Genomic DNA, 26,188 nt, shown 5'->3' on the forward strand with positions numbered 1-26,188 from the left:
GCCAGGGTGAGCAAGTGGAAAAGGCAGCAGGAACAAAGCAGACACCCAAATAACAGTTTTACTGGCCTGGGACTAAAATCATCAGCATAATTACTAAAAAAGACAAGTCCACAAAATGAAGTGTATCTTGGCAAATAAAACTGTATCTGGTGATGGGCCATGTGGTGTCCTGCACGGCAGCCACAGCAGGGAACAGAACTGGAACCAAAGAGGGAAGGTGAGCTGGGAACTGCTCCAGAACTGAGAATCACGATTCCAACAGCGATTACTGCCTGGCAGCAGGCAGAGGGAGCCCAGCTCTCCCACCGAGAGCAGCTGCAGACAGGCAGCAGAGCCAGGACAGAGCTGCCATGCAACTCCTCCTAACACGGCCAGGAGAGGATTAGCCTTCACTCTTGCTGTAATGCTAACACCTATTACATCTCAAATTTAGCACTACATATGCAATTATTCTATCACAGATAGTTTGCAATCTACCTTACCACACAGAGGCATTTAAGATGGTGATAATCCTTTCTTAATATCTTAATTAACATTTAAACAGTTGATTAGCTTGTAATGTAGTTTACCTAGTTCACTAACCTGGTTCTAAAATATATTTTTGGCACTTTGAAAATAATAAAAGTAACAGCTACATTTTAAAATTTAAATTCCATATTACCATCTATATAAAGAAATTTAGTTCTGTATTTAGGCTGTATTTTTGAGAAAGCAAGGGGTACTGTCCCAAGTGATGTAATTTTACTCCATACATACACAGTTCCTACTCAAATTCATTCACTACCTCTCAAAGAAAAAAATATGAAAATACAATCTTCAATGACAGTCATAATGTTTTACAGCTGACAACTCCTGAGTAATTACAAAATAGGAGTTTATTTACAGACTAAAATTCAAATAACTTGTATTATTCTGCTGGGTGCATTTCAGCTGCCTTGCCATTTTTCTGGCATTTGTTGTTGTTGTTAAATGTATTTTTTACATTTAACAACAGGCCTGTTTAAAAGGAAAATGAAAAGAAATTGGTTTCAGATCCAATCCATTAGAATAGGACTTTGAGATGCACAAAGAATTCCTTCAAAGTGTGTTTGACTAAAAATAATAGTAAAAATCTAAAATGCAGACATAGCACCCACATCCTCCCAGATTTGCCTGTTGTTCAGTTTTAATGCATAAGCTGCCAGCGACTCAAAAGGGTTTATATATACACAGCTTAATCACTGTTGTAATCTTACATAAGATTACAACAGCCATTAAAATGTTCTTTTGCAAACAGTGTTATGGTAACTAAAATGCCAGTTTGTCTTGTACCAGCAGCAACAAGAGAGGTATAAAATCACCCAAGAAGTTGTGACAAGTGTGGGTCTGACAATTAATAATTGCAGACATTTAATGACTGGACCTGAGACTGAGAATGCAGTGAGGCTGCTTGCCACATCTCAAACAACCTGCAGTGCAATGGTGTTTCTTGGGAAAAAAAAAAAATCATTCACTCTCTTCCTTCAAGTGCTTGTTCACTTTTCCTGAGGAAACAGAAACGACACCAGAACCAGAACTACCAGGGACTGTAGGTGGGCTACAGCAACTACTGGTGATTTCTGCTGCTGTTGTATGGCAACAGAGCTCCTCAGTATTTCCCCAGAGAATATCTTCATCTTCCAGGTCAAGAATTGTGAGAACTCAGAAAAGGGGTAGAATCCCTTAGGGATTATATAAATCTTCCTTATGTGCCTAGAGCACAGATGCTGAGGCACTGTACACACGAGTAAGACCTGAAGTATGCCAAAACACACAACCATTTCTTAGAGGTAGACTGACCCTTTTTCTGTCTAAAAACATTGCTAGCCCTCACTGTTCAGACTGACAGTCCCTCACTACTTGGACTAGTCCTACAACAATTAGCCCCGCAAAGAAAAAGATAAAACAAAGGAACTAGATGGACATGACAAGATGTACTGCAGCATTCCCATTTCCTTCTTGAAAAAAATCCAAGAATGCCAAAGTGCCTCCCCAGCAGACACAGCTGGGATGGAAAAGGTTACATGAGATACAACAGACAAAGTCAAGAAGACTTTTATTTTCAGTGATTTTAAGTTTATGGACAGTTCTGTTTTCCCCCCTCCTTTAGAAGAGAGTTGTTCCTTCCCACAGCAAGGGTGGTGGGAAGTGGCACAGAAAGGAAACCTACTCAAACAAATATTCAAACACTGTCCCCTGTCCCCATGGGAAGGAAAACCTTGACAGAGCTGTGACAATCCTTGTCTCCAAGGGAGGAAGAACCCTGCAAGATTTGCTATCCAATATAAAGTTTCTGGATCTGTAGGTAAGGGTCCCAATGACTGTGCACTGTTGTTAAGTTCAAATTCACATCACCAGCTATTACTGGATTTTTTAAAGTAAAAACTACATTACACATCACAGCATTATAAGGAAACAAAATACAAAGTGCTTTAGTCAAATGTTATATACAGATTTTACAAAAGAAAAAAAACTTTGCTTAAAAATTTAAATTTTACTATTATTTTAAGTAAGTGGATAAACTAAAAACACCTATTGGTAAAAAAATACATGAGTGAAGAAGAAATTCTCACCCAAGATTCAACATCATGCTACTCATAGTACACATTAAGTTTTATGGTGTAAACACTAGGAAAAAAAAAATCACTTGCTTTGACAACTGCAGAGCAAAATAATTTTCTAAGGGACATAACTATTCCTCAGATTGAAGTTAATTTTATCCTATTTAATTATACCCTGTTACCAATTTAAGTCCTGCCCTAGAACATTGAGTTTACCACGCTGCCTTGTATGTATGTGATGAACATTTGTGATTTATTAGACTTTTTCATTATTTTTGAGGTGTTGTTAATTACTCTACATAGAGATTTTTCCTTCTGTTACAATGTGTTTGTGTGGCACTGCTTGTGTACCATCACCCACTACTCTCTGCTTTAAACTGGAATACTTGCATTTATGGAAAATGTAACCCCTTTTACTACATTTCTGAGACCTACAAGAGAATTTTTCTGTCAGCTCTGATCTGCTACAGGAATAAAATCTGCTATGGTCAACACTGCCTTTATTTTAAAATGATCTGATGACCCCAAAATCTTAGGCCACAAAAGGCATTGGCTGTACTACGGCAGGAAACAGCAGCTCTGAAGGGATTGCATTCAAACGTCTGGGACAGAACAGACTCCATTACCAGCAAGGTCACTGCACTTGGTCCCCACTCCATACACACAGTGTCATTTTGTGTACACTGAATCTGCTCAAAAATACCACAGATTAGGCAAAGAGAGAGAACAATCAGGGTCTGCATCTCTATTCCCACCGAGCTGCGTGGCAAATCTCTATTCTTGAAGTAGCAAAATAAAAACCAAACATATCCCTGAGAAATGCCAAATACCCACCAACATAACAAGACAGGACTGATGACAGTTTGGCATCTTGAAGCTAAAAGTCAGTTAACAAGACTGCTAAATGTCAGCTCTTTAGTATTTATGGTTCACTATTTCAAGGGAAAAAAAAAAAAAGATAAATCAACAGCACACATACCAAGGGGGTCACACTTAGAATCTCCGTATCTTAGACTTAGAATCTTCACTGTGATGAGATCAAGTAATACCTATTTTCTTTTAAAAATACCACAAGTAAAATTCAAGTATAATGAAAGCACATCAAGAAACAAACTGTACAATTTCTGAACTGCACTGTTTATTTTGCTGCTTGAAACCTAAGTGACAGTATGCCACTATAATTATGGGGTTTCTTCTAAACCTTTACTACACTGCAGGTACAGAAATATATGGACACATTTCTGGAGAACTGACATTTTGCAAAATGCAGCAAACATTTCAATTTATACATGAGAAAAGGAAGTGTTCAAAAGGGTATGCATTTCAAGTTATTGCAGGTTATTTCTGTGAGAGAATTTCTGCAGGTAAAACATGTTTAAATTTAACCAACAGTAACGTGTCAGTGTACTTAAAATCATGACAAAAATCTTCTCTCTGGTCATTAATTGCCCCTTGACAAATTACTAGGATGTTGTATGTTTAGGGCAAGATGTCAATACAGCATAAATCCCGTGGCATTTTGGTTTTCTTCTGGAGATTAAAGCTGTTTTTTTCTTGGGATAAATGCAGCAGCAAAACACAAACCAGCTGATCAAAAAAGCACTTCTGCCATAACTCCAATAATTTCAGGGCACACCAACCGACAGTAGTTTTGCCATTCCCAGTTCTTTTAAGGTTTACATCACTGCACTGTTGCCTTAAGTAGGTTTGTAGAAGCTTGGTTTCTGTTAGGCCAGCTTGCTGACTACAGCCTGGTTGAGAGAATTTAGTTGGTTGGTCCATTTATCTAACGCAGTATAACGTGCACCACCTCTCTTCTGATGGTCCAGTTCTAGGAGCTGGTTGACTTGATCAATTCGGCCATGTATAGTGCTAGGAGTAAATAAATAAAAACTATAAATTGCTAATGGACATGGAAATAGGAGCTAACAATGAATCAGAGGTAAAATAAGAGGTCTTATACAAGAGAGGCACAAAGTCCATTTCAGAATTCAGCACTTTTATAATTACTGTCCTGGGCAGTACTGCCTGTTAAGCTGCCATCAAATGAACTAATTCATTGGGCAATGCATGTTTTATCTGCTTGGGTATGACCCCACACAAAGTCTGAAGCAATATGACATAAACAGTTCTTGAAAGTCAAAGAATCATGAAAAATGGAGATTTATATGAAGAGAAGTCAAACAATACAAGCCCATGTATAGATTATATATTTGTAGTAGTTATAACAAGTTACTCTCCAGGAAAATAGGTTTTACAAATTGTAGTTAAATTTTTTCTAGATAAGAGAGCAGACTACCAATGTGTCAACTTGAAAATGCATTCAAAAATATACACGGGTGTAAGCAGCAATTACTAATAATAATAACAACTTTCATAATTTCATAATAATTCAGGGAATTTATTATGTAATTAAGAATTAAAATAAGATGATGCTACTCAATCTCCCTGTATAATTTTCTTGGCTCCCATCCTTCAAACATACTTTGCTGCTCAGAAACCAAGCAAATCCAAAGTAAACACCATTACCGTTCACTTCTACAATCAACCACTATTATCACAATGCCCCAAAATACTGTTTTGTTGCTTCTTCTACAGTTTGATTATTTTAAAGTAATCAACGATCAATAATCAAGAATCAGGTACATACTTATCCAATATGCACTGCACAAGCAAGCTTTCCACATCAGCTACATCTATGTTTAACTCCTGAAACAAAAAGAAAACTCATTATGAAGCTACTATGTTCTGCAACATTAAAACCCTTCAATCTTTATTTTCATATACAGAATTCGGTTTAACCTCTGCTTCTTACTGTTCAAAAGTATCAATTCAGTAATGATCTGTTAAGCAAAAGACCTCCATCCAAAGGACACATGGCCAAGAATCAAGAGACCAGTCACCTCTCAGAAAAAGCTGAAGAGGCGAAAGCAAAATTTTAGAAGCTCCAGATATGAGTTCCTTTGCTGACTTACTGAAAAAAGAAACAGATAAAAAATATCCCAAACCAAATAACAACAAAATAAACCATAACCACAAAAACCCAGGAAATAAAATAAAACAACAATTATCAGAAAAGAATGGATCTGCACCCAAAACCACTTAGAGACATAATTGCATCTTCTGGCTCAAGCAAGTTCTGCAAGTGTTAAGTCTAGCTTAAAAAAAAAGGCATACCAAGTTCTAAAGAGAATTTAAGCATAAAAACCAGGCATCCCTAATATGTCATGATGTATTTTATAATGCTGTGAATTTTTGCAGGCAAAATCACAGACCCACAGGAGATGGAAATAGTAGTTATATTTTTATAATAAAAAGTACTGAGTTTTTATTTCATTCTTTGCAGATTAGGCAGTGAAGTCAGGGATTCTATGGCAATACTTGGTTTGTTCTACTGCCACAGTTCTGTAACTCATACAACACAAACATGTGAAGACAGCTTATGAGCAAAAGGGGTTAAAATTTTAATTTTTACATCCATTAAATGCATGTTCATAATAACATTTTTTATTATACAAATTTCACTTTTTATACTTTTCCTAAGAAATGTGATTTTTCTACACCAAGTAGAATATGGTAGTTGAGTATTTTAGAAGTATATCATAGTACATATTATAATAAGCAGTTGGATGACACTTGAAATTTACATTTTTGCACTGCAAAGCTGCCAGCAGTGCATCATTAGTACTTTATGGTTTAAGTGTATTTTAGATGTTCTATTTCTGGAAGCACTACATTTATTTAAAAGCTTTTATTCACATTTACTTAAACAAATGCAAGGCTACTGACACATACCTTAGAAATAAAAGGAATATGTATTCTTGTGTAAGGCTTAATTAATTTTATAAGCACTTGTGTTCTGATGTTTCGCAAAAGCTCTGTAAGAGAAGAAAATATAAACACTGTAAAAACAACAGTATTGAAATAAAGCTGCAATACCACTCCATACAGAAAGATGCTACCTTCAAAGATCAGGGCCTAATGGTGTAACTACAATAAGGAACTGAAGTCTTATGAAATGGTCTGCGTGGAGAGGCTCATTTTGCTTAGATAAAATAGTGCAGTCATTGTTTTATAAATTTTTGCATTATTAAAGACAGTTGGATAAAATGAAAGCATAAATAATAATTATAAATTAACAGAGGAAAAAACCCTTGGTCCATTTTTACCTGTTTAAACAAGAACTGTTCATATAATAATATACCACTGAGCACCAGATTATGTGTCTCAATAAACTGTGGAGATTAAAACGAGGCAAGGCATGTAAACATAACCATGAACATGCTGTGTATCACTAGAGAGTGAACATGGTGAGCCATCAGTAGCATATAAGAAGTGCCACTCAATTCCCTTCAATGCCTTGATGCATCTTCCTGCTCTCGCTCTCCAGTTCTGTCACACCTCCCTCCATGAGCATCCAGCTCCAATCTTACCAAGTCTCCCTCCAAGACTGCAGCTCACCAGCAGTCCACATGGAACAGCAGCAGTGGGTTATATTTAGTTTCCCCTGCTGTTTGCCCTGTTCTCTTTTACAAACAAGCATAAGAAAACCAGGTCTCTGGATTTAACTCTTTTGTTTCATGTAATTATCCAGCTAAATGATCTTGCACTGCCACAGTCAGACCCACTCTTGAAAACAGTAGTTAGTTGAAGAACTGAGCACTGTGTTCAAGTGAAGAGACCCTTCAATTCTCAGATGCATGAAAAGTGGATGAGGTAACTTTATTTTGTCACATGAATGGAGCAGAAAGGCATGTGTTAATGTGCTCCCATTCTATTAAGTAGAGGTACTATAACTCCAACTATTGTCTACAAGTTATAAATGAAGAGCATGTATCTTTTCACATGTTACTACATATTTATTAGTGCAACCTTCACTACATTGTCTATGTATTTTGTGTAATCTGAAGCAGTAAATTAACTTTATAAACTAGCAAACATGAAACTGGATGAGACTGATACAAACCATCTTTACAGGTGAGGGTTGGTCTCATTTCACTATTCCAAAAACAATACTCAAAATATTCAAGTTTCTTAACACCGCCATAGATATCTTACAATATCCACTCCTCTAGAACTTTCTCCATCAGTTTTGCATATCTTTGCAGTCATGCCACATGCCTGGACGCAAGTTAGCCCTGACCAACTTCTAAATAACTTGCAAAGGAATAATCCACAAGTAATTACAAGGAACTCTTAGTGCCAAAAAGAAAAATAAACCAAGGTGGGGAAGGAAAAAAAAGGAGCTTACTAAGTAGTGAAAACAAAAATGATTATAATAGCCTTTAAAATACCTTCAATGTGCTCCCTTATGAAGGGATCGTCCATGATGTTGCTGTGATTTGTTTTCAGAATCTTCTCAAATTCAGTGATGTCATTATTCTGATAGGCACTTCAGAAAAAAACCAAGGGACTGAATTATTTATTTTAAAAGTAAAACAGACTCATAAGATTATGTTCCACAATTTCTAAAAAAACGTGTATTAAGCACTGGTGGAAAATATTTATATTCAGAACCTTCATATGCAAAAACTTGATTTCTAGATGAAATGCAACAGAAATTACCTTTCTCCTGTTTCAATTTTAGCAACATTTACTGACGTTTGGTATGAACATTTAGTTGTTCCACAGGTGCACTCTAGTACAAGGGACTGAATTATTAAAAGTAAAACAGACTCATAAGATTATGTTCCACAATTTCTAAAAAAAAGGTGTATTAAGCACTGGTGGAAAATATTTATATTCAGAACCTTCATATGCAAAAAACTTGATTTCTAGATGAAATGCAACAGAAATTACCTTTCTCCTGTTTCAATTTTAGCAACATTTACTGACGTTTGGTATGAACATTTAGTTGTTCCACAGGTGCACTCTAGTTTCAAAACTTTTGTACTTTAAGAAGCTATTCTTAAATACCCTGTTTTGAAAAGTATCATTGCATGAATTTTGGCTTCATGAAGTCATACTTTATGGAACAAATAAGAGCTAAAAAGAGTCTACAAGGCTGTTGCTGTCTCTACAATGTCCAGCTAAAGCTGAATGCTAAAAATACTGAAAGAAAGAAATGTAGACTTCCAGGATTGTTCATCAGTAATTTGGGAATAATATTACTTTTTAGATTTTTGTTTATAGCTTATTGAAAGAAATGCAGACTTCCAGGATTATTCAGGATCAGTAATTTGGGAATAATATTACTTTTTAGATTTTTGTTTATAGCTTATTTGTGTATATATTCTTTCATGAGTCAATCCTGTCATCTGAGAAAATATTGCAAAAAGAAGGTGCCACCACAGCATCATTTAAAGGTCAAGAGCTACAACCTCTGAATAAAGGCCTTTTTCTTGAAAAACATTCTTTCAAAACAAAACTTTCAATTTCTGTTTAATACTAACATCAAACATTTTAATAACAACATCTATTTGTCCTTCATATTCTCTGCATTCTAAAATTGTTTTGAAACTGGTCAAAAAAGATTAATCTGTTATTAAAATGGCCAAGAAAAAGACCTGTTAAGTTTAAGGCAGAACTTGAGCAGCTTATAAATAGCTATGTGAGTAGCATGGACTGTATCATATGAAACCAGTAAATTGTACTTTATAATAAAAGAAAACAATAAAATATACTGAATTAAAATTATTTCACAAGTCTTTTTATTATATGTAAAGCATGCAAGTTCCCACTGTAGAGTATAGGAAGGATTAAAAACATAATTACAGTATTTGAAATTAATTTTATCTTTGCATATTTCTTATCAATACTGCTTTAACTACGTTATTAATTTTAAAGAAGGAGTTATACTCAAATGTCAAGATAAAAGATCTAAATTAGAAATATGAATAAAATCAGATTGGGTAAGGCCATCTGGAGTTCCTTCTGCCTCAAATTCACATGAAACTATGACAGTGAATTAGAAAAAACACTTCTGAAGTGGAATGAGTTACTGGAAATAGTCCCTTAATAAACTGCCAAGTAATTTATTCAATCATCATGTCAATAATGAGTATCCTCACTTTCAGAAACAATTTGTATGTATACAATGGTAAAGCACAACAGCAGCACAACACAGGATCAACTGTTTCAAAATGTGAGCAGACATTACTTCTTATGTAGATGGGAAAAGGAGCATAGCAGGCCAGAGAGGATACAGCAGGTGAGCTCTGAAACGCAGTGTACAAAACCTGCCTCAGTTCACTGACCTAATGACCTTCATACACTAGAAATTCTCAGAGGTGCCTGTGAGGTAGAGGTAATGAGATGCCTAAGAGGTAATGAGGCTTTCTTTTGATTTTCACATGTATGAAGGATACGGGAGATCACTGAGAGTTAAGTTTCATTTTCCCAACTTAGGAAATCATGACATATCCATGCAGCAAGTTATTCTACTGGCTTTGTATGAGATGTCACTCAAGTCAATTTCTGTAATTTTATGTAATCAGCCACAGCCTAAAGAGACCAGTGGCAGTACAAGATGGGACAACTTTATTTACAGGGAGAAATGAGGGTTTTGTCACACCATAAAGTGGCAAAAGTACACAGCTTCTATACCCCTACATAGTGTGGCATCTATACTATGGTCTCTCACAGTAAGTTTCTAAAGAAAAACAATCCTTGAATATTTGCCCCGTATTTATGAATAACTGTGTTAACAGTGCAGAGAAAAGCCATTTCTAAAAATGTTCCCTTTCATTTCAAGTTTGGACAACATAGCTTTTTTCTTTTTATCATTTTGTTCCCTTCTCTAGAAAAATGAAAATCTTACCTTACTAAATTCGTCATTGCTAGAATCTCTGGATCATTTTTGTATGGTTTAGCCTACACAGAACAGAAAGCATAATATGCAAATTCAGATTTTTTTTTTTCCCATTTCCATCGTTTGGGTAATTTCTCTATATATTCAGAAAAGGGTGAGGGGATGGGGTGGTGGGTGTGTGTGTGAACGAAAAAGAAAAAAAATACCTCCTGAGAATCAAATGGATTTATTCCAGACTTCATGAGCATGTTTGCTAAGACCAAATATTTTAAGCAAGTGGTTCTTCTGGGGCTCCCTGATTCATCATAATTCTTGAATGCTTCAAAAAAATCAGTATGTGCCTTTTCAAACTCTCCTTCTCTTAAGTGCATTTTGCCTCCACATTCTGAAAAGAAAACACACATGAAAAGGAACACTGTGTGCTTGTTGCTGACTACAATAACTGTACTCAAGTTCCATGCTATTTCTAAATCGATTACTGAAACATTTTCAGAAGTCATTTGGCTCTCTGAAATCACTAGGAAAAAAAAGCATTAGGGCCTTAACATACAGCACTGCCATTTGAATAAACCCATTCCAAAGAAGAAAAAACAAAACCCAACCTACACCATAGAACTTGAAGAACACCAATCCTCATAGCCAATAATTACATCACCATTATGTTAAAATACTGCAAAAACTGAGATAGAATTTATCTCCATTTCAGTGGCAACAGACTTTGTATATTTATGGAATTTTCCCTATCTGTTGAGCAAAACCAAACAGAAAAAATGAGAAATACTTTCTATACCCTTTCATTTCTGAAGTACCCACTGCTGCCTGATTGTCTGTGCAGTATCTACACCAGGGAAAAGAGGAAGGCACAACAGTGTTCTGAGGGAAGATGGTTTTTTTTCAAGACACACGGCTTGTTTCCACTACAGTTCATTATTTCAGATAATAAATAATATTTTCAAACACATTTTAAAGCCCTTTGGCTCCTGCTGAGTTTTAGCAAGGTGAGATACAAATTTATAAAAGAGGATTGCAGAACAGCAGTCCCTTCTGCCAGCAGTCCTGTCAAGCCTTTGTTTTTATGCCCTGCAGATGCCTTTGCATTCATCTTTTGCTGCCTGCCATGGTGTCAAACAGCAAGTCTTCCTCTTCTCTTTCTGTTGCTTCTCTCCTAACAGTTATTTAGCCAACTCTCCTGCCCTTCTGACCAGTGCCTCTGGTACTTGGGCACCAAAACTGCAGAGCTGAAGTCCTGCAAGAAGAAAATGATGAGACTGAATCTACAGAAGCCTCTGTCTTTGTAGGTGGAACTGGAAAAAAACACTGGTTATCAGATTTTCATGGAACAAATCTCCGCAACAGAAGACAAATGAAAAATTCAAGATGAACTTGCCTCTGATAACTCCCATGATCAGTGGATGAGGAATGGCTGACTTGATGTGCAATGACTGTTCATATAGTGCTTTAAGTTTTTTGTTATTTTTCTGTGCTGTATACATTTGAATTTCCAAAGCATAGATTTCCAATAGTTGAGTACCTTTTTTTAGATCATCTTCCCCATCATCAGTCTAGGACAGATTAAGTAATAAATACTGTGAAATTTTAAGAGAACAGCAATTTCAGTTTTACACTAGTAAAACACTGATAACCAAATACTCTCAGTAATTTCCTGTCAAAAACAAGAATATTCCTGAAACTCTGAAATTCTGATGTACTCAAAGAACTTACTTACAGGCTACATTTTGAAGCCCTTTATTTAAAACATCAGTATTTTCCATTAAATGTTTTTCTCAAAGCTTTAATTCTTTTCCGCTTTCCTTAAGCCACACTCTTAGTATATAAATACAATGACTGACACAAACGCATATATATATATATATATAGGTAACACATATGACTCTTCTGCTGCCTCTAACACAACCATTTCCTAGATATTTGTAACCTATTTCCATACTGAAGGAGGAAAAGTGTCAGAAACAAGCACAGCAGACTGCATGGCTAATTTATTTTTTCCCCTTCCAGATGGGAAAATAACAACTGCACTTTCAGTTTTGAATAAAGCTCACTTAGAATCTTTGCTATATTTTAAAATGAATGTCTATGCATTATAGATTATTGATATGTGCTTCTCATCCTTGCACCTGAAGAGAAACCCAATCAGCAGTCACAAATAATGAATACTTAAAATTCCTCTAATTTTTTAAAAATCATCTTTAAGGAAGGAATTAAAGCACTTCGCATATTTTGTTCATGTTATCAAACAGATAACTAATAAAATCAGGCATAGTATTTCTTCCCTCTGTACTAAAGCTCAGCAAACTGCCTCAAAGGCCAAGAATAGATACATTAAAAAAAAAAAAAAGCTTCAATGTTGTTTACTAAGCCACAGTGATTTAGAATATAAAGGTACCTGGCATGACTGATGCAGCTGACGCAAAATCTTTTGTAACTTTCCATATTCTTCTCGTTCTAAATATAATTTGCCAAGCTGTAATAAAACGAAAGTTAAAGTGCTGAGGTCTATTAAAATTTCACAATTATAATTTATAAGAATTAGCTGAAGGTGTCAAAGAAAAGCAAAAAATAGGAAGTTATATATTTTACCTTTGTGTTTGTCTTAAACCACAATCTATCATTCTTAGCATCTTTCAGAGCTTCAAGTGTTGTTTCATAGAATTCCTGAAGCAAATCCATCTGACATAAAAAATCAGAATTCTATAATTGTAAACAGCAAATTTGTACCTGTTAATAAAGTCAATGTGAACAAACTAAAAGTGCATGCTTGATCTTCAAAATAAGAAAGGTATCTGCATCTACTTAATGTTTGCATTTAAACTGCAAACAGCTTCTAAAATAACCAAACTAACTACATTACCTTTTCTTATATGAAACAGATATAATTAAAAAGTATTCACATTTTAAGATTTGTACCCATCTGTGAAAAATGAAAGCCACCTTATAAAACCCATTTTATATAACCAAGGACAGAACTCTGATGTTTTGTAACAAACACAGGCAATATTGTTCCCACTTGAAAGAATACAAATAATTTACATATCAAAAAGAAATTATGCTTTACAAAAAAGAGGAATATGGTCAAAGGAAAGATGCCTTCTTCTTTCTGGAGTACCAATGCTGAGTGGAAGAAAGCTCTTGAGTGCATCAAACTATTTCTTTGCATAAAACCAAAAAAAAACCCATCTGAAATGGAAATTAAAGTGCTGAGTGTTACAAAGAATGTGTTAGTATTGTTCATGGCCACTGTTGCTTTGGGGGTAACAAATCTGTGACTAGATATCAAGTTAAGATTTCCAGACTGTCCCTCCAGGTCTGGCTGAACTACAAACCAGAGACAATGACCTGTGCCAAGAAGGGACAGTCTAAGACAATCCTTTAGAGCTTAGGAGTAACCCAGCATTCAACTTCCACTTCTAAGAGTGGCAGGATGTGCTAATGACCAAGGACTCAGCACTAAAGACCAATGATCCCCCATATGAAGGTGCTACTTTCAGGCAGTCAGTGAGGGGAGCTTCCTACTCTTTGTAAAGCTTCTACAACAACACAAAAGGAGCTGGGCTGTGTACCTATGGACATGCACCTCACTAGCACAGTGCACTGGACAGGCAGCGTTGCACACCAACACTTCACTGCAAAGATTCCCCTCTCCCCTCAAAATAAAAAAAAAACCCACATTATTTCATTAAAAATTATATTTGAGAGGGCACTTATATTGTGTAGCTATGCTGAAAAAAAGTTCCTATTTATTAACATAGAAATTCCAGGTAAATGTTGCCAAAAAGGACAAGTTTATGAAGATTTTTCTGTGTTAATAGAATCAACTACATGTGGGAAATATATTTTTACATATGGCAGCTAATGAATACTTAAAATTCCTCTATTAAGATCAAAAAAGCCCAAACCAAACATAAAAAATGTCCACAGTTAAAAATGCAAAACTGAAAACTATGAAGATGAAAGAACTGATGATCCAACCTGCTTGGAAGTAGAGATATAATCAAGAATAGAATTGATGGATTTTTCAGAGTAATTCCTTGTAACTGCACTCCGTATGTAGGTCAATAGCTGTTTATACCTATTCATCATTTCAGGGAAGTTAGTCTAAAAGAAAAACAAAATCACATTATCATTTTTGTTTTAATTATTAAAACTGAGATACCTTGCAAGTTTACATGCAGGAAAAAAAAGCATAAAGACAATGCAGTAGTGGTTACTATTAAAACTTTCATATCACCACTTTATTCATAACCTGCAGAATCAGAAATAGCTTCAGGACTGCACAGAACACACATTTAAAACATTCATCTCAATAAAGAAAACAGAGCTGGCCAGACAATTCTTTGGAATGGCTGCATACATGGCATATAAATTTTTCACTGTTTTGTCCTGGTGCAGTACACCCAGAGAAACATGACCACTTTCAGTGGTGTGACACCTCAGCACAGCAAGGACTGAGCCTCACACTTCCATGGAGTACTACCTAACTACAGTAGTTATTTTTGCATCCATTTTGCCTTTGACTTGCAAACACCACATAATTTCTCTGCCATATCTGTAGTAGCCATTAAAGGCTGCAAAAGGCAAGTTCTGCTAGATTTAGTTGTCATAGCCATAAATTAGAATACTAACTTAAGGTCTCTGGATCAAATACACATTTATGCTATTTACTCCCAAGTGATAGCTGTAATTCCTACCAATTTAAAGTTTATTTTAATCATCTGTTTCAGAGCTTTGAATCCCCATTCTCCCTTTTCGCCTTCGAGCTCCAAAACCTGAAAAAGAAGAATTTTTAAAACAATATTTATAAAAGCTTCATTCAAACTGGAATTGTTTAAAATACACATATCCCACACATGGCCTTTCCCCCTGTCTCTGCTCCTTACAAAGTAATGTTTGACTCTGCCCTGTTCTTCAATTTTATTCTTTCCTGGTATTATTGAAAAAATGAGAATGTATCTCCTCAGTTTTCACAACTTAGCTGACATAGGGAGGGTGAACATGATTGTTGCTGCTGTTGTTGTTGTCTAACAGCAAGCACTTTAATGCCAAACACTAAATTTTAACACCACTCCATGAACACGTACACAAAAATAGTTGTAACACCTCCTGCAAAACTGAGCCAACTAAATTTTGAACAAATTATGTTAAAAAGCTCTCCTGAACTACTACGGTTCCTCCACACAGGAGAAATGCTTCTAGGTTTTAATGCAACATAGTTAAGGAAATGTTTTGTAAGTAAAAACTTTAGAAAGTTTTTTTTTAAAGTCATGTATATACTTTTGTTATACACTATAAATGAGCAAAGAGATGCAAAAATTATTTTTTCTTTAAAACGTTGTATCTAACATACTGTTTTCTCGAAACAGTATGCAAACATTAAAATTTAAAACTGAGATGAAGAAAATAAACTGTTAGTTAGTATTTATACATTTAAAGCTTTGGAGTCAGATAGCAAAGCAAATATAATGTTACATACGAGACTGGGGGAAACACCATTTCATTAAAAAAACCCAGATGGATCTGGTTTCTATTGTTGATGCATGAAAACACATTTAGAACTGTTTAATTAACTTAGTAAATCCTGAAGATTAAAAAGTCAGATCTGTGATAAGACTATACCATGTCCTATTTATTATCCCTAAGAATGATCCTGAAAGGCAGTCAGCCAGGAGTTTAAGATACTCAATAATAAACTCAGCACATTAGTAATTTAAAAGATAAATCCTACTCTTAAGATTTCAGAAAATAACTCAAATGGTACCAAATATTCTAAAATGTGAATTAATATAAAAAAGAAGAGATAGAATACAAAGACAGACAACCTTCTGAAAACTGCTTAATGCTGCTTTGGGGTCATCTTCCTTCAAAGCTTTGGAATTGTAGTATTGATTTTCCAGATCCACATTTGGTTCAGAATTGCTGTCCTCAGAATATTCCTACATTTTAAGAAAAAAATAACAATAAGAGAAAAAAAAAGTTCAGAACATCTAATAATCTGCTGAAAAATGGTGAGACGTATCAGTCCAACTGGCAGGGACTGCTGGTGCATCAAGAGGCAGCGTTTGGTTTCAGAGCACATAACAGTATGGGCCCATACAACGACCTCCCCCCTCTCCCACTCCTAGGCCAGACTCACCATCCACCAACATTTGCCTGCCAGCAGGTTTGCCAGCAGGTTAATGAACTCATAGCTCCACCAACTTCACCTTTATGACAAGTACAGATTGTATTACTGAAATTCTGCCAAAGCTGGAGTTTAAGCACAGAGGCCCAAGAGCACATGTCATTTCTGGGAGGGGAGAGAACATGCTGCCCACTGGTCCTGAAGGCACTCGATGATCCAGCCTTTGCTAGCCGCAGAAAAGGCTCTGGCTGAGCTGCCACACAAGTAATGATTCAGCTACTGAGGGTATCAAATGCTTCCATGAATCCCTCTATGATCTGCCTTTCTATGCCATAGCGATTCATCCTTGTCTAAGGAAATTTAAAAAAAGAATAATGACAATAACACCAGCTGCTTCTGCCCTGGGAAGCAGGAGATGATTATGAAAATGCTAAAAATGCTGCCAAAGATGTTGGGGTGCAGCATAAGCACAATAATTTAATCAAATAATTATCCATCATGTACACTAGAGCTAAAGAAACTGGAGTATTTACTTCTAACAATTGCTACTTAATTCTTAATTTTTTTAAGAAGTACTGTGAGACTATTTCTGATGAAAAATCCCTGCATATTTTATCTTCTTTTGCTAAAGGACAATGCTGCATGTCCAAATTACAAAACACTAATAAAGCTCAAATAATAATTTCATTTGATGTCTACATGATTCAAAACGACTTCACACCTCTGTATTTTCAAGCTAACTTCTCTGAACAGGATTTTGGCTATTATAAGGAGATGAACTGTTCTAACAATCTGTTTAAATCTCAAAGTTACTGCTGTCAGAGTAACTTTCCCTTGCACCAGCATGAGGAACGCATAATGGGGTCCCCTCCTTTAGGGTGGATTTTACTCTTGCTGCATTTCATCAGGCACATTTATTCTTTTGTATATTCCTACTATTAATGGACTCCTCCAAAACCATAGGAAGGAGCAAAAAAAAAAAAGATGAGACAAAAGAAAGGTTTTAAGTTAGCCTCTCCTCCCTGCACTGCAAGCAGTCTCTCAAAGTTTAAGTTTGCTGAAGTTCTAAAGCAAAAATTAATTATGGGAGCCCACAGTCAAACCAAGTTTCAATAAACACGGTACTTCAGACATTTGTCCTTCTACCTTTTAATGTTTCTATTTGTAACATGTAGGCAAGCTGCCCAAGTATGTATTTATTTTCACCCAACAAAGTACTATCATTAGTGAGAATGAATGGACTGAAAAGTCTTGCGAATTCCACAAACCTGTTTTCTGAATTCCCACAGAACTATAAAAATGTGATACTGAAAACAGCAAAGAAAACAGGAAGCAAGTGTCTTATTTCATTGGGCAGGCTCTCATTTCGGTTGGCTTGTTTTTGTAAACTCCTTATCCTATTGATCCAACTCCAATGAGCAGCTATGGGTACACACACCCGATGTCAACAGCTGTATCAGGCACCTTATATATACAGACTGCCAAAAAATAAACAACACAGCATTTAAGATATGTGTAATCAGCTGATGTCTTGTTTATGCTTAACTTGGACAATGGGGAATATTTTTGGCAGAAGTGCCTATTTGCAAAGATAAAAGGAAAGCAAACTAAATTAATTCCTTTTAGGAGACAACGTGCTCCGGTAGCCTCAAGCCAGAAACATCTGAACTTTCATCTTAGCTCTGGCAATGATTCTGGATGTGGATTCATGTAGGAAGCTTTTTTTCAGATAATTTTTCTCAATGCTACTTAAATATCCCATAAAGATCATTTCATAATATTAATACATAATAAAGAAGTGTTAAGTCTATTGATATTTCTTCCCCCAATGGAAATGCATTGAAATGCACCAAAGGTACTGGTTTATGCTTTTATGGCTATATTTTTTCTTCACTTAATGCCTATTTGTCTCACATCAGACTTAGGATGGACTCAAAGCTGTAATGGAGATAAGGCTTTCCTACTTCCAGAAAATGTTAAGGTGGTTTATTTTAAAAAAGACATATTTACACTTAATGGCTGTGGAAACTTTAAAACCTCAAACTAAGTACGGCTGATGCCATTAATCTTTAGACAATGTTAAAAAACCCCAAAAATCAGCCATGTAGATACTGAATCTTATTTCAAGCACTGATGCTAATTATGCCAGTGCTGATATTCAGAAGGACAAGCACTCTGTCTTCTTTTGATGCAGAGATGGCTTAGTGCAGCAGGATACAAATGCAAGAACATTAAGCTTCTGCCAAAAGCAAAAAAGGAGGAAAGTATAAAGCTGTGTCCTCAAAGTTCCAATTAAGAAAAAGATTAATTTCCTTCTCAGTTCTGAAAACAGAAAAGTCTTTTAACAATAAAATCACATTGCAAGAGCCTAGCCTTTCCTCACCCTCATTTTCAGCACCCCTGGTTCCTGCCTGAACAACTTCCCCAGCTCAAACCTTCTAGGTAAGAAGTTTGCTGCAAATTAGGTAGAAATATATGGTTTACAAATGGGATTTCTACATAACTCTAAAAATTTCCACTACAGCATCCAGACCTAACAATTTACATAGTGATGAACATCCTTAATTAGAACTTTGAGATATAAAAGCAGCTGGATGATATAATTTATCTCTAGCTGATGTAAAAAAGTAAAGGCCTAGGAATTTTTAAAACTAAGGTTCTGTTGATATTTTTCAAATGGACACCAACATTATAAGTACAAATGAAAAAAAAGAGCAGTCTGAGTACACAGAACTGCTCTTTGAAACCCACTGAATTCTTCCTTCCTCTGAGGATCATCAAAACAAACAATTGGGGATTTTATCATCACTCAAGAAATTAGAAAGCCCTGGTAAAAGCTTGAAAAAATGCAGTTACATAAGTTAGGATATTATTTAAGCACTGATATGTTGAAAATCTGAATGTTCTAAATGTAATCAGCTATATTCAATCCTAAGCCATCCCACTGCTTTTTGGAGGAAGAGAAATTACTACATAGCTCAATTGCAATAGAGATAAAACCTCTGATGGCGTTTACTCTTCCTGGAACATTGTTCTTTCAAATAGTTTTAATAAAAGTTAAATTAGCATCAAGAAACCAATTTATTTAAGAAGTCTTTATTATGCTACATATTAAGTTTTCATAGAATTTTATCTAGTAAACAGCTTTAAAACATTGAGCCTCAGTTTCTAAAATGAGCACACAGAGAAGTCAGTTCACCCGAGTCAGCTTTAGCCATCCTTTTTAGCACACGGATCCATCTGCAGTCTGTCCAGCACGGTCAGAGCATCCAGCCCCCCGGCTGCTCCCAGCCTGCCCTTTCCCATCCCTGCAGCAGGCCAGGGGCTTGGGCTGTCTGGCTCCTTGCTGGTTTCTGAGAGCTGTGGCAGGAGCCTTGTCAATGTGGCCTCCAGAGATTACAGGTCCTGAAGCACGGCCCCGTGCTCAGGGCCAGAGTAAGGGACGGGACACGGAGTAACAGTGTATCAGTGACATTTCAATGTAGATGTGTGGCACTCTATCTATTAGAGCAGTACACAGACCTGGTAAACTTCTACATGAACAAAAACAAAGATACAAGTACTTTGTGAAAACTACTGTTGTTACCAATTTTCTGGTCTCCTCTCTTGCCTAAAGGACTTCCCTAATTTCTACACCAAAACTGGAGTGACTACCTAAACTTGTGCTCCTCTGTTTATCATTCACCACCACAACAGGAACTGAATTCCTACTTTGCAAACCTTTTTTTAAAAAAAGGAGTACGGGGAAAGCAGCTATATAGGGGCAACTTTCCAGAAAAAAAGACAATATAAAGAGTTCTATTTCTGTAAAAAAATTATCTTTCAAGGACACTGCTGAAATACTTATTACTGTCAATTGTCAATTGCTGGTGATTTTACCAAATTCCTTCCACTTGGCTGACTCAAACAATTAATCTTTTTATGAAGTGCAATTGTTTCTGAGAAGAAGTCTGGTACAAATTTGATTTTGCTTCAGCTAACTCTGTTTCATAACCATGGCATTAGGAGGTCTACTGAGCACAACTTTCTTTGCATTTGCTCTTCCTCACCTGCAGGCACCAGGAAAAGCAGCAACTACCAGGTTCTATGGGCATTTGCCAGTTGCTATCCAGGCACATGAATATAAAGAAAGCAATCAGACTGGAATGCAAAAGAGCAAAGAGGAAAAAACCAGAGGCAAACCCTGAGAGTAAAAACCAGAGCGCGACTTTTGTAAGAAGCCAGCAGCCGCTCAGCCATGCACTGGGAGTCCTGGTTTCTTTTACTTCACATTCCAGGTCTCTCTTCTGCTGCTACTCCCTAACTCTGCAAGTCATCCAGTGCCTGCTGGCTCACACCAGGGCTGACACCAGGAATAGAAATCTGTGAAACCAGCGATTTGCAATGGCGTCACAAGAGTTCCATGAAAGACAGCGCTCTGCCTTTGTTTTATTTTTTTTTCAGTTGGAAGATGCACAGAAATGAGACAGGAGACTGCAGAAAGGAAAACCTGGTATTACAACATGTAAAGAGTACAGAAAAAAAGTGCCTTTTCTTTCTACCTCTGTTGTGCAGCCCTCCTGTAGTTATGTGCATCCTTTTCTGAAAGTCCAGTTTTCAGCATAACTTAGATCTAATTTATGTCTGTTTAACACCCAACTGCATATCAGATCCTGGAGAGCACCGTTCTAAACACAGCCCTAAATAACTGTCAAAAGAAGCCAATAAAAACCAGAACTTAGCAACACTTGTCAATGTTTAGATAGAAAGAATTTACTGACTAATTATTCTCAGGCTTTTTGCCTAAATACTTCCTTCTGAGACATTATGGCAATGAGCAAAATAAGCCTCAAATGTATTAATTCTGTGTTTGAAGACGAGTCTGAAGAGTATGCATAAAAAATATCACAACACATGCTGAATCCATATAAAATATGAAACAATAACTAATTTAGAGAACTGTACATCCTATGTCCTCTGTGAAGTACACTTTTTTTTAAAATCACATAATACTGTAATTAAACTTCACTAAGAAACAGAAGAGGGCCAAGTGGATATGCTTGATTTGGTACTTCCCTAGATCTGAGTACTTGTTCTTGCAGCATTACCACGTTCTTGTTTGCAACATATATATGTATTCCATAGAATGATGATAATATGAAATATGAGCAACTGGGAAGAGGGGACAACATCCACATGAAATTTCAACTGTGTCTACTAAAATCCAGCAATAAAAGACAGAATAATGTCTCTGTCTACTGATGAGATTGCTTATCAAGTTTGGTAGCAAACAAAAATTCCTTTTGCAATGGACTGTATTTCACTCGGCTGGAAAGAAAGACAGAGCCAACTCATGTAGTTTGAAATGAGCAGTAAGGCTGGCCATGTCCTGATATCACCACATCCTGAAACGGGAAATCCTCAGAAATCTGAAGGGATGCTCCCCGTATTTGAGTCACGCCAGTCCTCATGAACCCGCAGCCACTCACCAGGGTGCAAACTGATGCCTGTTCATTGGAATTGTTAAAGATCTTCCACAAGTCACTGGAACAATACAACTTCGGAAGGTAGAAAGACAAGGTGCTTGGCAAATATATTTGTCCCACCTTTCCTCAGATTAATTTTCAAGTTGAATTTCAGAACACAGTAAGATGACTCACTAAGAACACCGTAGATCCCTTATTTATTTAAAACAAAACAAGTAAACCAGTAGATGTACTACAACAACTGTCAATGTGTTGTCATTGTGCCTGGAAGAATCAATTTCTGGAGGAAGACTGAGTTTAGCCTCCAAGTCAATTCTAAATATAGTCCTTTGTCCCAGACTGAAAACAAAAGTGGAATTTACAATGGTCCTTCCCTCTTCGTCCTTCTCCACCCTCAAGCTGGATCTAGTAAAAATAACTTGTACTGATATCATGTAAGGCACCTAGGAGCACCAAACTAGAAATTAAAACTGAGTGGCTTTCATAATGACCAGTAAACATTATTCTGTTCATTGAAGCATAAAGTGGAATAATTCACGTTATAATCAAAGCTGTCACAGCACATTACTAGCAAATTGTGAATCTAGGTTCATCTACCCACAAATATAAATGGAATTTCTTCCTTATACCAAGACGCCAGTGAATAAACTCCATTTCTGTAGGAGTGGTTGAGGTCATTTACATGTAAAACTTTGACTTTTTACCTACTGAAAAACTAAACAGAAACAATCCACTACAACCTGGGTAGTCTTCAATTGTTTAACATGTAGTAATTACTCTAATTATATAAAATTCCGTGATGAAGCTGGGAAAGAGCTGAGACTTTGGAATATCTGTTCACATTTCAGTTCAAGTGTGAAACATTTGCATAGTTAAGGAAATTTAACTGACTGGCTCTACATAATCAGCAGGTCAAGTGCACATTAAAGAGGAACAGCCATAATCAAGTCTAATAAAAGCTGACAAAATTAATTTTTTGGGGAGTCTTTACTGCTATTGTTATGATTGCAGCTATCCTGGGAGACCTGAACCTAGTTTCACCATATTTTGACAAAATAGCTGCTTCTTTCATTGACTGTTTCTGTAATCACTGCCTTTCCTCTGGTTCTTTAAAAGAGTATTCACAGCACTCACATGTGCTCTTTTACTTTCAATTCTGCACTGATATGAGTATTATGTCTTGCACTCATTCTTTTGTTGCAAAGCCTCTTGCAGCAGCCGTGACTGACGTTCAGCTTGAGAATCACGCATCCCCTCACAGTCTTCTCTTAATTTAACGAGCTATCAACATGAAAGGAAGAAATCAGGCCCTGTCTTCAGGGCCCTTCAATTTTTTTTCCTGAAACAGTTCTGTGGAACACTACAATTACAGTCTCAAGCATTTTTGAAAACAACAGCCAATCATGGTTTGTTAGTCCCAGAGTGCTGAAACTAATCTAGCTGGAATATTTTTACACTTCAATTTTTGGGTTTTTTCCCCATCAATTATGAGCTGAAATTAAATTTTAAAAATCTGAAGCTTGGGTACTCACTGATGCTTTACATGGGTGTTACACACTGAAAAGAAAAAAACTAATGTGCTCCTAATTATTACAAGCAGTATTTTAAAATTTTTTGAAAGGTCTGAGCTAGGGGTAATTAATGAGAATGAAAATGTTCCAGTAAAAGTAACTCCAGTCAGAAGTGGAAATCTGCCACAAGCAAGGTGTTTCAGGAAGGTTTTTCCAATGAGAAATAAAGTACTTCAGAAGAAACAAACACAGGAAAAAGCACTAGACCAATTATTCTTGGAGAAAACTGACATAAAGCAGTGCAAGTTTGAACTGCACTTTTATTCATATCTGTATATCTTGAAAAATGCAATTCCAGTGGTTTCTCTACATGCCCAGTTCTCATGTTATGGAATGGTATGGAACATGAATTCTGCTGTCTTTAATATTCCTGATTGTATCACATGGAAAAAAAAAAAAAAACAAAGAATTTTAAACCAGGACACAAATTTCAGTGTTAATAAAAATGAATGGAAATCAACTTTGGAACAAAATGTTTTTAATGATTTCTGTGTATTTCCTTCAGTAACCCCCTGTCTCTACAGTATGTGAATTCATTCACAGACTGAAAGGGGAACACAAACAGTTTTTGGAATAGTGACACAAGCAACTCATAAGGTTTTGATGACGATGCCTGTCAAACAAGCACTCCTTAATGAATGGAAAAAACCCTCAAAACCAAAAGCAGATGCTTTTATTCTATATCTAATGTCATCCAACCATTCTAAGCAGTTCCAAACAAAAACTGCCCAGAAACTATTCCAAATAAAATTAGGTAAACATTTTAAGTGAATTCCTAAGTGGCACTGACTACCAAATAATGTGACAGAAAGCAAGTCTTCCAGAAGCAAGTGTCTGGAGTTCTTCAGTGAAACTGCAATACTGCTAACACAGGTTTAGCTGAAATGAATTAAACAGACTCTCAAGCTTCTACCATACATAGCTTTTTTTTTTTAAAAAAAAAAAAAAGTGTCTAGTTCTAAAAATCCAATCAAAGTTCAGAAAACAAACAAACAAACAAAAAACCCAACCAAGCAAACCTCAAGCTCCAATAATGTATGGGCAATATAATTACAATTAATCAGACAAGCAGCAATTTTTTAACTTTAAAAGCTTTGAACAAAACTTGATGTTAACTTTTAACTAAATGTAACATGAAAGCCCCCAAACCTTGCAAATAAAAACAAAAAGGAAGCGGTAGAAAGGTTACAAAGACTATAAAGACAAAAAGTTAGAAATAAGTGCACCCTTCGGCGCGTTGGATCAGAAACCGGCCGTGAGGCCATTTCTCCTCACTCCCCTTTCTCTTCCCCCTACTTTTGCCTCAGTTTGTTGCTCACACAAGCACACGAACGGTATCTGCCCCCAAGGGCCTCTCGCAGTCGCGGGTGCGGAGAAAGGCGGGCAACTTTATCACTTCACTTCGTGCCCGACACTTGCGCCGGGGCAGGAGCGGGGGGGGAGGCAGCGCGCCGGAGCCCTCCCTCAGCGTGAGCCCTGCGGGGCACACAGGGGCCAGCCCGGCGCCGGGGCACAGCCCGGGCCTATCCACCTGCCCGCCCGGAGCTGGCCTGCTCCTCCGCGGAGAGGCGGCCGAGCGGCCGCTCCGACAGCAGCACCCGCCCCTCGCAGCCCCTGGCCCGCATCCTCCTCCCCGGGAGGGAAACTCATCCTGGATGTCCGCGCTCCCTGCCGGGGCAGCACCCGGCGGGGCGGCCGCTGCGGCGGGTGCGCCGCACCAGCAGCGGCCCGCAGCGCCGGCGGCACCCCCGGCTGTACCGCTGAGCCCCCGCGCCGCCCCGCGCCCTACCAGATCGTAGTCCTCCTCATCATCGCACATGAAATCATCCTCCATGTCAGACATCTTGGCCGGAGGACGGGCGGGGGGCGGCGGCGGGGACGGCCCCTTCTCCCACAAGCCCGCGCGGCGCTGCCCAATGTGGCTCCGCTCCGCCCGGAACCCGCTGCCGCCCGCGCCTCTCCCGCCCCCGGCCCGGGGCGCTCGGAGCCCAATCCGCGTCGCCTCGTCGCCGGCTCCCTCCCTCTGGTAGCGACCGGCCCTTGGCAACGGCGGCCGGGCGGGGCCTGGCCACTGCGCGCCGGAACCTCCGGGGCCGGGCGCTGCCGCGGCCCGGAGTGCGCCGTGCTGGCGCCGGGGCCGCTGCCGTGGGTCCGGCGTGGGCGCTGCCAGCCCGGATTCCCCACGGAGGCTGCGAGTCTGGTGACTGGCACTTCTCTGGGAAGGTCGAGGGAAGTGATCCTTCCCCTCTGCTCAGCCCCGATGAGGCCGCATTTGGAGTACTGTGTGCAGTTATGACTTTTACAGTAGAAAAGAGATATGGAACTCATAGAGTAGGTCCAGCAGAGAGCTAGTAAGTTGGCCAAGAGTCTGGACATACCTGTCATGAGGAAAGGCTAAGGGAGCTAGGCCTGTTGAGCCTCAAGAAGAGGCAGCTGAGAGAGGCTCCTTTGTAAAATGTGGGTGTCAAGAGGATGCAACTGGGCTGTTCTTTGTGGTGCCATCCAATAGAACAAGGAAGAATGGGTGGAAACTGATGCCCAGAAAGGCCAACTTGAGCATGAGGAAGAACTTTACTGTGCAAGTGACCATGTACTGGAACAGATTGCCCAGAGAGGTTGTGGAGGCTCCCTGACTGCAGATGTTCCAGAACCATCTGAACACAATCCTGGTCCATGTGCTCTGGGAT

General features: G+C 37.7%; 1 protein-coding gene across 2 annotated transcripts; it reads right to left on the reverse strand.

Annotated features, from left to right (window-relative positions):
• Window positions 1–3,695: 3,695 nt before the first annotated feature.
• On the reverse strand, window positions 3,696–25,487 carry COPS2 (COP9 signalosome subunit 2). 2 transcript variants are annotated; one of them, XM_041418633.1, is made up of 13 exons: window positions 25,291–25,487; window positions 16,164–16,277; window positions 15,036–15,113; window positions 14,317–14,442; window positions 12,928–13,038; window positions 12,734–12,811; window positions 11,717–11,891; window positions 10,536–10,714; window positions 10,339–10,391; window positions 7,874–7,971; window positions 6,375–6,457; window positions 5,230–5,288; window positions 3,696–4,451 (listed from the first exon to the last, which is right to left on the reverse strand). In XM_041418633.1, exons 1-13 carry the CDS (start codon window positions 25,342–25,344, stop codon window positions 4,307–4,309), a joined length of 1,353 nt encoding a protein of 450 aa, XP_041274567.1. In that variant the 5' UTR covers window positions 25,345–25,487; the 3' UTR covers window positions 3,696–4,306. The 2 variants fall into 2 exon arrangements, with proteins under 2 accessions (XP_041274567.1, XP_041274568.1); XM_041418634.1 differs by having other exon boundaries at window positions 12,928–13,017; window positions 25,291–25,484.
• Between the last annotated feature and the right edge of the window lie 701 nt (window positions 25,488–26,188).

The sequence above is a fragment of the Onychostruthus taczanowskii genome, unplaced genomic scaffold (assembly GCF_017590055.1).
Source record: "Onychostruthus taczanowskii isolate IOZ18803 unplaced genomic scaffold, ASM1759005v1 scaffold6, whole genome shotgun sequence".
NCBI lineage: Eukaryota > Metazoa > Chordata > Aves > Passeriformes > Passeridae > Onychostruthus > Onychostruthus taczanowskii.